General features: G+C 33.2%; 1 protein-coding gene across 1 annotated transcript in view; it reads left to right on the top strand.

Moving 5' to 3' along the window:
• The first annotated feature begins 134 nt into the window (after nucleotides 1–134).
• Nucleotides 135–11727, top strand: part of LOC144435896 (sorting nexin-29-like) — a 31520-nt gene continuing 19927 nt past the window's right edge. The window contains exons 1-3 of the mRNA XM_078124537.1: nucleotides 135–288; nucleotides 1156–1354; nucleotides 2589–2647. Coding sequence (XP_077980663.1) covers nucleotides 279–288; nucleotides 1156–1354; nucleotides 2589–2647 — 268 coding nt within the window. The 5' untranslated portion in view covers nucleotides 135–278. The remainder of the gene's footprint in view (nucleotides 289–1155; nucleotides 1355–2588; nucleotides 2648–11727) is intronic.

The raw sequence follows: 11727 nt of genomic DNA, 5'->3' as shown, positions 1-11727 counted from the left end.
AGACATTTATGTGTATTTATATATATTTATATATATAATTACATAAGATACCAAATTTAATCAAAATTTCATATGCTTTAAATAAACGCTGTGCAAGAGGTCAAGAAACACGTGATGAGCTAAATCACAACAAAATGGCTCCAGCTCAGTCTCAGGAAACAAGCTGCATATGACTCTGCATCAGTCACATAATACAAAACCTCCGTCAACATACGATCGGTTTCCCAGAACGATAAAGGAAAGCTCGTGGTCATTTATAAAGAACCACGAAATGAAAAATGAGTAATAGTAAGTATATGTGTTTAATTCAATTGTTCACAAGTGTTAATCATGTGAAGATGTCTGCCCCGTCGTTAAAATACAATGTACCGCACCGGGCATGTGTACTTTTCTGATAAGAGCAATACAGACAGAGGAGTGGGCGGAGTCCACTTGCGCTGTTTTTGTGTTATTGTTTTTATCTAAAACTGGTAATTGGTCCCCGAACGTTGAAATGTTTTGATGTTTTGTATTTTGTACCATGGTCAGTGTACGAACAGATCTGACGTAGATTCAGATAGAGAAAACAGCTTGCTCGATTTCTCACATTTTCACACTGCGTGTAACAGTAAAGTTCAAACTGGGGAAATCCCATCCTTGAAATAACTACAGTGTAACGTCACTCAATGTCTAGAATAGAAACTGAAAATGGAACGTCATCGCTGAAAATGAGAACAAGTCACCGAAACCATGGAAGTATAAAAAAAGTGGGTTATACTTGCATGCTGAGAGTGAGACTAAAACGTACAAATGTAGTAGTAGTACACCCAGTTATGACAGTTGCCATTTGTGACCAACGTCAACAGATTATTTCTTGTGTGCAACCTAAGCCTAGATTTAGTTTCTAATAGCTTGAATACTAGTGGTAGTATAACCTAGCACTGTAGCAGCAGCTATTTTACTATCAATCCATTGCCATATATTGTTGTCGAGTTTACCTCTATGGAGGAAGGCAAAAGTAAGATTTTAGTCAATATCTCTAAATAGACCACTGCAATTAACTTACCGGGGTCCTTGTCTATGTAGAATTATTATGTATTACCCTCATAGCATAAACAATTATATCATCAACATTTTGTAATATTTCTTTATTTCTTATTTATGATTATTTCATAGGTGGAGATATATTACCCAATGAGAGACAGAACCTTCTGGACCGACTACTTGATGCTGTAAAACAGTGTCAAGTAAGATTTGGTGGTCGTACTGAGTTAGCTACAGATGGTGACAGTAGAGTGTCCTGTCTTTGTGCTCAGTTTGAAGCTGTATTTCAACATGGGATGAAGAAGATAAATAAACCATTTTCAGTCTTCAAGTAAGTTGTGAGAACAAAACATTATTCAGTCTTCAAGTAACTTGTCAGAACAAAAGAAAAATTTTATATAAAAAATAAGATGGGAAAAAAGTCATGAAACATTACTACCATATGTCTACCATGGGTATACATTGAGTTCAGTCATAGTTCTGACTTTAAGTTTAATTATGTACTTATAAAAAAAGTAATTAATACAACCTCTGTCATACTGAATGTTGGTTTATGTAATTCTGCATGTTGTGTATTTAGGTGTAACTGTGTTAATCATATATAGTGTGAATATACATGTACTATAATGGTCTGGTATCAATCTTGAGATTATCCGTAGATAAAAGTACATCTCAGAGGCATACAGCCTCCTTCTCAGAGGCATATAACCTCCTTCTCTGAGGCATATAACCTCCTTCTCTGAGGCATATAACCTCCTTCTCAGAGGCATATAACCTCCTTCTCTGAGGCATATAACCTCCTTTGCAGATGCGTACAACCTTCTACCTCAGATATACATAATATGCTGTTGAAAGGAATATTTAGAAATAGTGGATGTTATGTAAATCATTCTCCAATGTTGTAGTATGTAGTACTGTCAAACCGGCAATTTTATTTTGCCAAAATCTGCTCCAGTGCAGATTTAGATTAAAGTTATACATGTATTTGATAGTACTGCACAATGTTCATCTTCTGAATTTAGATTGCTACAGTATAATTTCCATTCTATTACCGTTCATTTAGTTCCTTGCTTAGCTCCTTGCTTGCTTAGTCTTTAGAAAATATGAAATTGAATAACTTAAAATTAATTTAAACTATACCTTTGAGCAACAGGACTTTTCTGTGACAAACATTCAACTTGTAAATGAAATCCAGGATCGTAGTCAAAGATCATTGTAGAGCAAATCTAGCAACTGTAAGATTTTGTAAAGCCAGGCAATGAAATGTAGCAAATTTGTTAGTAAGATTTTTTGTTGAGCCAGGCAATATAATGTAGGAATGCTGATAAGATTTTGTCAAGCCAGAAACTGTTCTATTTCAGAGTAACTGGCTTCTATAGTGTAGACTGTGTGTTATTACACTTTGTAGTGTTTATTACTATTTTAAGTTGATGCAAAAACCTTTGGATTTTAACTTTGGGACAATGCATTATGGGTATAGTTTGATGACATTCTGATGATGTCTATTGCCATGGGTTTTCAGCCATTTTGAATACTAATAAGTTTGTTTATTGTTTTACTTCCAGGCAAGTTACAGGAATTTCACTGCCAGATATTCCAGTCATTAAGCCTGAAAATGAGCCAGGTAAGAAGTAAACAACATCTAATCAGCTGATTAGCATCTGGTGGTCACCTGACAGTTAAAATGGACACATGTGTAGATTGTGTTTACAAATTTAAAATCAACAACACTTTGTAGGTGATGTAGTTAATTTTTTTAGGAAAACATCACAAATAAAAATTATGATAAGATAGAAAAAAATGAAAAAATTGTAGGAAAGTTGCCATGATTAATGTGATGTGAGTTTTAGAACTACAAAATGTATATATTAGTTGGAAAGAGGAGAAATATTGCGTGATCATCACATTACAACCTGGACATAAACTGAAATTGAGGAATGTAAAAAATCTTGGAAAAAGCCTGGAAAAGAATTGTATGAACAACTGTAACAAAGCCAGAATCAATAGAGAATGGCAGAAATAAGGCTGCATCTTTTTGAAAAATGTAGAAAATATAACGTTGTCTAATATCTTCCAAGTCCTTTCAATGAATATTCACATTTATGTATTCAGTTATTTGGATGTAGTACATGTATGTTATACATTATACAAAGGTCTTAATACATGTTGTAGAAATGTTTGCAGCTGTTGGATTCTAGCTTTGTATCACATGTCAAGATAGTAGACTTTTATCACTGATTCAGATTATGTAATAATCTGTTGTTGTTATCAGAATTGATTAAAAGGTGTGTTGCATTTACTACATGCATACTATACTGGTACAAATCAAAGCTGTGGTTCTCTCTCCCTTCATAAAATCCAAATTTTATTTTTATCCTTTCAGTCAAGGTAATAGATACGAGTACATGTATTTTTCACTCTATGGTTTTGCAATGTTTAAAGTGGCCATATGGATGAGAATTTGGTATTTATTTTGGATTTTTTTTTATAAAACAGCTTCACTATGTTTTTCTACTTGAAAAAATAATGTGAAATAACATATACCAAGTCCATGTTCACATCTCAATAAACAGCAAAACACTAAACAATGTGTAAAATCTTTGTTATTGTACGCACAATAACAAACTTTTTACACTTTTTGCATCTTTTTGCAATGTATTGAGTTATGAACATGGACTTGGTATATATTCTTTCGCTTTATTTTTTCAAGTATAAAAACAAAGTGAAGCTGTTTTATCAAATGAAAATCCAAAATAAATGCCAAATTCTCATCCATATGGCCACTTTAATTAAAGGAAATCAAAGTGAAGAGCAATTTACTGTATATGTAAAGTGTATATTCACTTATGTATACAAGTAACCAGACATACATGCTGAGATGTGACAAGGTCACTATGACTTTAGCCCATTTGTTACTATTGTGGTTTTGTTCAGACTACAAAGTTTAAATCATTTGGTAAATATTGACTTAGAAATAGCATATCTTGAATGGTGGGAGTAGATTTCACTGAAAGAAAGACAGGACAGTGACCTTTAAACCAGTATTGGCACTAGTGATTCAATTGTATAGCCCAGAAACTTGTCATGCAGCTTGAGATAAAGACCATGACAATAGTCTCTTGGCTTGCGACCCGTCTGTAGTTTGGAGAAACCTACAAGAGTACAACTTACAAGACCGAGACCCAAGTTTGACAGCGTGAGACAGTTAATTGTACACAATGCTGTACAGTAGCAGCCATATGTCTGTAAAACATATCAACTTTAGTAGCTTGTAAATACTGTTTGTTTATACATGTAATAATGTCACAAGCTTTTATGTGTGTGTATCATGTGAAAGAAAGTGATAATGCACATTTAGGTGTATGTGTGAATTAAAGGTACATGTATGGGAGAATATTATGTGTGTGTTAGTAGTTGTACCATAGACAGTGGAGGGGATCTCTATGGTTGTACAAGTGTTGACATCAGATAGAGGATAACCGATACCTGTTACTAACAGGGAAAGTAAACAACTGAATAAACACTTAGCACAGCATGTTCTGAACAGCAGAGACTTGTATTACACACCATGGTTTGATAGGAACAGTTTTATGGTATCTTTATGTACACATACATGAAATGCCAGGGGAACTGGAAATTTGTTTGTGAACTGAACTATTATGTAAAGTGGCAATAAAACTGTTCTTATCAAATGGTGGAATGTAATACAAGAGTCTGTACTTCCAACATGCTGTGCCAAGTGTTATTAATCCAATATTCAGTTGTTTACTTGTTTGTACCAGGTTCCATTTGTCCACAGTCTGATGTCGGCAGATGTATATGGGAGGTTATGTGTGTTTATTTATGGATTTTAGCCCAGCTAGAGACTTGGCTATGTAGCATTGATGACATACTGGTGTTTCAGAGTCTGGCAAATGACATTGTCAAGGTTGATAGCCAAGTCTCTGGGCTTGATGCATGTGTGTGTGTGTGTCCGTGTGCGTGTGCATGTGTGACTGCATATATGTGTGTGTGTGTGTGTGTGTGTGTGTGTGTGTGTGTGTGTGTGTGTGTGTGTGTGTGTGTGTGTGTGTGTGTGTGTGTGTGTGTGTGTGATATGCCTGGGATATGATTTGTATGTGGTGAAGTGGTGGTGGTGGTGGTGGGGGGGGGGGGATATCGAGATTTGTGTATGAACTTGTATGTGGAAGGGAACATGTATAGGGGAACATGGTGACATTGTGAGTATGTTGGGAAGGCATATATGATGATACAATGTATATCAAATCCATTGTTCCAACCGATGCCCACCTTAGTTGCCATACCAGAAGTAATATTGATTTAACACAATGAAGGTCATATCAAGTAGCTAGGAAAAACTGTCAAATATATCTATATAACACCGAATGGTGCCATGGTAGTTGAAATATAAGTGTCAAATTCATCAACCCAACTCAGTTATAGAGGCCATAGTAGTAGGAACCCATTTAATACAGAAATATAGTTGCCTTCCTAATCAATAAATTTGACTCTGATATGAGATTGCTGTAGTCCAGATAATTGGATATATATTGTTATATTCCTCAGGATTCTAACACCTGTCAAGCTGTGGTGAGTTGGAATATGCATTATGTCATGTAAAAAAAAACCCAGGAAGTGAAATAAAAATCTGTTCAGGACTGCGTAACATTAGTTAAGGCTTTTAGACAAATTTGATCTTTAAAATGTTAGCCTCAGTATGCCTTGTATTTCTGTTTTTCAAAATATAAATGAATTTACATTTTATAAAGATATGAAAATTTCTATTATGTTAAAAGACATTTGATATCATATTTAATATTATAATAAGAAATTATTATTTAAAACTGTAAAGTACATGCAACACTATCACACCATCTATGGTAACCATGGAAACACCATGATTAATATACTTGTCAGTTCTTTTCTTCCACATTGGATTAAAAACAGACGTATTTTGAACAAATCACTGTTCCTTCGGCGACTCAGTAGATCCAACAGAATAATCCAATCTTAGTCATTCAGTAGCTGGAGGTGTTGAACAACCTGGAAAAGGGTAGTTTCAATATATGTAATGCAAAAATTAAGAAAAATTGGGCAGGTAGGCCAGTCATATATTTTATTATATTATTTATGTATTTGCATCTACTATACTGTTTAAATTCAACTGAGAGTCTTAAAAGCCATTCTCGCAAACCCAAGTTGTTATTTCTTCTGCGACACTGTGAAAGTGGCACATCTTGTACCGTGCCATAAAAGAGGCTGTGGTTTACGATGTTGTAAAACTTAAAGGCGTGGAATATGATTTTAAAGAAAAATATTGACCAAAAAAATACTGCAGGAAGAAAATTTACACAGAAATTGGAGTATTTGGCCTAAATATCAGGTGTGAAAGTATGGTATTTGTCAGTTATGCACATTCTATCAGTACACCCTCAGGTTCTCTGATAATTTATTTGATTACTATGAGTAATATACCTGTACTTGTTAACTGAGCTGCAGTATATTTTAATACCTTTGGCAATCCAATATATTGTAAGATTTGTTGTACAATGCAAAAATGAAAAAAAAAAAAAAAGAATCTGAAAAAAAATGATCATGAAGCTGATAATTCTGTAGTATAATTCTCGATTTGTTTGTTAACCTTAGTATTCCAAAGGAGATGAATTCATGTAACTAATGTATAGGTGTGGTGGCTATCTAGGACAAGGTCGTGTACATGTTATTATTCTAGTGTATTTTTCCAGTTTAGTTTATCATGTGATGAATATATTTCCAGACTAGTCTCTCAATGTTAGTTCTGCTGCATGTATAATTTCTGTTAATTGGACTTTGGGTTATGCTGCAAGTGATACTGTAAACCTGCATATTTTCACGACTAGAAAATTTTGCGATTTTTCAGTCTTCATGTAGTTCACAAAGATTAATTTTCACTAATAACCATACTGGTACATTGCATTATGCAGAAATATATATTTTCACTACTACTTATTTTCGCGCTTTTGTTTTGTAGCGAAAATAAATCTTACGCGAAGAACATTTCCAGGTTTACAGTATTAGAAATATCATTCCATTTATTCTAATGAATGAACTTAAAGAAATGGATTGTTACATGCATGTTGACATGTTTCCATCATAGACCTTTTAGGTAGATCCCAGCACATCGGAAATGAAGTAATTTTGAAATATGTTGTTCATTTCAGTCAGATCCCCACAGTGTTGGGAAGACATTGATTAAAGTGTGTTCATTTCACATTTCAGTCAATTACCCAGTGTGAGAGAAGAATTGATTGTGAAATGTTATGTTGATTTCATCCTAGATCAGATAGCGGGCTAGATCAATAGTTCAATGTAGGATAAGAAACTGAATTCTTTTAGTTTAGGTTTCAGACAACCCCCCCCCCCCCCCCCCCCAACTACATTGAACAAAATTGAAACTTGTTTCAGACAGCACAATCAATTTTCTTTCAAATCAGTATGTAGTAGTATGTAGTGCTATGAATATAAAGCCAGTAAACTATGAATACAAAGCCAGTAAACTATGAATACAAAGCTAGTATGTCATGAGGAAAATATGGTTCTTTTGTTGACACTTTATTTTTGTGTCATACATTTACTGTAGCGAAAATTCTTCCATTTTTCAAATTGATGATATTTTTTTTAGAAATATTTATATTTAGGGCTATAAAACAGATCCATTAAAAGTAAAAAAAAAATTTGTAGGATGAGAACTAAAATGGCTCAAAACACCACCCCAAACTAAACAAATATATTTGTTAATCCTTCTTTGAACTGTTGATCTTGGTGAAAAACAATTGCCCTAAGAATTGATGTTCAGTTTAATACAAATGTATGGTGTTGATTTCACTCTCAGTCTCAATCATATATATCAGAAAAGAATTTGTAAACAACATTATAATGTTGATTCAGTCAGATTCCATCATGTATGAAAAAATGGTGATTAGTTAAATTCTGCTTTATCAGAAAACAATTAAATTATGAAATACAATGTTGGTTAATTTTGGCCAGATTCAACCATATGAGTTAAGAATTGATGAGACAGTTTTGATTTCAGAAATGCAGATTGCATCAATGAATTCAAGAATTAATGTTTTTACTAGATATTGTGTTAAATTCAGTAAGAAATTGACATGTTAGAAGAGGTTGACATATGATGTTCATTTCTGTTAGATTTCAGAAATGATGCTAACATGTAATGTTGATTTCAGACGGATTTCACTATGATATCAGAGAAAAGAATGGATTAGAAATAAATTGTTAAATTCAGTCAAAAAGCTGATATTTCAGGGAGAAAAGAAGATATACTATGAAATATGTTTGGTTTTTTGTTTCAGTCAGAATCCACCAGGTTAAGAAGTAATTATTTATTAAAAACGGGATTATGTTAATTTTATAACAACCTCGACATATTAACGGGGAAAACTAGAACAAAATTGATCAGGTCATATAACACCATGGTTGAAATTCAGTTGAAGTATTGATAATCTAACATTCATGTGTGCTACCATGGTTACGATGTAATGTAATTTGAGTACAGTACTGGAGGTGGATATGTATGTTTGCTAATCCAGAGTGTCAGATAAGAAATACCACTGTACTAGTAGTGAATATTTTATGATGGACTATAGATTATAGATGATATTGATGAGTAGAAATGGTTCCTGATATTGTTATCATAGTATTAAAATATTCATTTGACAACTTCCAGGGTAAGATACATATAGTTGTTATTATTAATAGTACTGTATCCATGGGGAAGGGGGGGGGGTGGGGGGGGGGTAGAGATTATAGGACTATGATTAATGTGGCCATTAGGGAAGTCGGGAGATTAAGTCTCACTATAGTATCATGTTATCATATTTAGTGTTATTGTATCATAGGAAACAATGAATAATATTTTTTTTTTTAAAGTGATGGTGATTGAAGAGGGAGGGGAGAGTGTACACAGAATTGTGTGTGTGTGTGTGTGTGTGTGTGTGTGTGTGTGTGTGTGTGTGTTGAAATGAGAAAAAGTAGAATTTCTTGTGAGTCACCACATAAGGGATAAAAGAGTGCTATAATTAAGTGCAACATAATAACACAGTAATAATGAGGGATGGAGAAGGATGGGTGGTAATGTGATATATAGATAATAATATATTTCAATAATAGTTTGTTTTATCTGCTTGCATATGTATATATACATGTAATATTATGTATTTGTATATTATTATCATATCTATCTGTCTTGCCATTGCTTTTCTTTTGTTGCATTGATATAGAAATGTTGAAGAAGCAGTGTTTTTGTTACTGCTTTGGGAACCCAACAGAGTAGGAGCTACTTATACACTTTCATGTATAGGTTTCATACCTCGTACCATAACTTAGTGAGCAATCCCACAGGGCACAGCGAATATGTCAGTGATGATTTGATTTCATTTGATATTTTTTTTGATGGTTTGATAATAATGCTGATTTTTATATTGTTTTTCTTTTCCTGACGAGTCTTTTCCTCAAGTGAATATGCACACTCTTTACTATACTGTATCGATAACTTTGGTGAAGAACTAAGATAAAATACCTACTGGAGTGGAACACAGATTTCACCTACAAATCTACATGTACTCGATCACCACACATGACAAAAACACAGAGCCTCTCTAGACCTACATTAGAAAATGGTCATTCAGTATAATTAGTAGACTTACAGTTAGCAATCCCTATTGTACATTTATTAGTTTTCTAGTTTTAATTTTCAGATAATTGTACTTCGTAAGTACTCCTAGTCCTAGATATCATTTTCACAGTAGCTAGTGTATCTACATGGAAAGGTCAAAAGTTATAATTTATACACGTTACTGTTTATAGTGAGGGCAATGCATATTAATTTATATACCATACTATTTATACTTACAGCAATACAGAATATTTGAATTGATACGTGTACCATTTAGACTGAGGACAACATGCTGTAGAGTACTTTCCATGTATTGAATAATGAATTGTACAGCCATGCAAAATAAATAGTGTACTCTCACCACTCACAGCTGACAGATAATGTATTTTCACACTAAATTACTAGATATAATAGTACATGTACAAAATTCATGATGATCAGTTAACACTACATGTGCTTTTAAAAATATTGGACTGTATTCCTGCTATAGCTATGAGTTTACAAAATATTGAGACATGTAGGGTCGGCATGATAAATGTAGGTATGATCTGTTTATTGGAATCTTTTATACTGTGCTTATACTTTGATGAAATGATAATTGATTTCTGCTGTCATTTTTTACAAAATTAACCATACGGTAAAATGTGTAAGATAAGGTATATTTAGGGGTCAACAGGATGAATCAAAGTACATTTTGGAAATTCATAGGCTTATGATAAAATAATAACACGCTAGATACATGTATGTAAAAGAATACTGAAATGTACGTGATTATCATCTGGTAGGTCAAAGGTCACATAAACTTTAGTTCAGGTCATAGGTCAACCATACTGACATGTGGACTGGTGGCATGTTCCTGTAATATTGTTCTGAAGGTCGTTCTATTCTCAATTACAATGTCAGACTAAGGCTGTCATAGTTGGTCATATTTTCTGTACTTTGGAACTTGGCACAATGTTATCAATAGAGAAAACTATCAGAAAGTAAGGCCTGGCCAGTCTCATTGAAAACAGCATTTTTTTGATAGACTTGGACTGGTAATGTACAACAATGAATGTTAATGAGCAAGTACTCAATCTGATTAAAATCTGATGTAAGAATGTGGCTCAGTTCCAAGACTTATATCGTTGTTTGTTTTCGATAAATTTGTTGTTCCAAGACTTTAGGTACAATATACATGTATCCAAAATTATGTATGTGTAGACCCTGCACAAGAAGATGAAATTAGACAGAAAACAAAATAGTATGAAATGTACAAGTCTTTAAAATGTAATACATTTCATGCTGCCATGAGCATTCTAAGTATTTTTGCACTGTATGGAATCCATAATGTATATTTCCATAAAATTCCATGCAATGTGATAGCTGAAGATGATCTTTTGACTGCAATAATTGATTGATTCATGACAGTTTCACATGTTTTTCAATAACCATTTCCTGTGTATTTTTCTTGTGTATTTGTGTAACAACAAAAGTCAGATTTTGAAGCTTTATTTCGAAAACATCCATGTAAATATTGAAACATAACTTAACATAACCAAACATAATACAGCATAACTAATATGACATGCAACATACCATAACAATGCAACTTACAATAAAATACAACAAAACGTAACACAATATACAACATACAACATAACATAGCATAACAGTCATAACATAACATAGCATAACAACACAACACAACTTACAATAACAGAGCAAAACATAACATAACATACAACATAACATTACTAACAACACAACATAGCATAACGTAACATAGCACAACACAACATAGCACAACACAACACAACACAACACAACACAACACAACACAACACAACACAACACAACACAACACAATATGACATGAGATACAGCTTTTCACCACCAGTATGATAATTTCCATATTTATTGTACAATTATGAACAACAAATTTTAAAAATGAACTACTGTAAATGGACTATAAGAATCATTGTTATGACATCTCTGACAGGGAATTATTTCATGGTGTATTAATAACTAGACTGTTAGTTTTAGTGTTA

This window comes from Glandiceps talaboti, chromosome 5 (genome assembly GCF_964340395.1).
Source record: "Glandiceps talaboti chromosome 5, keGlaTala1.1, whole genome shotgun sequence".
In the NCBI taxonomy this organism is placed as follows: domain Eukaryota; kingdom Metazoa; phylum Hemichordata; class Enteropneusta; family Spengelidae; genus Glandiceps; species Glandiceps talaboti.
This window is presented reverse-complemented; position numbering and strand designations above follow the sequence as displayed.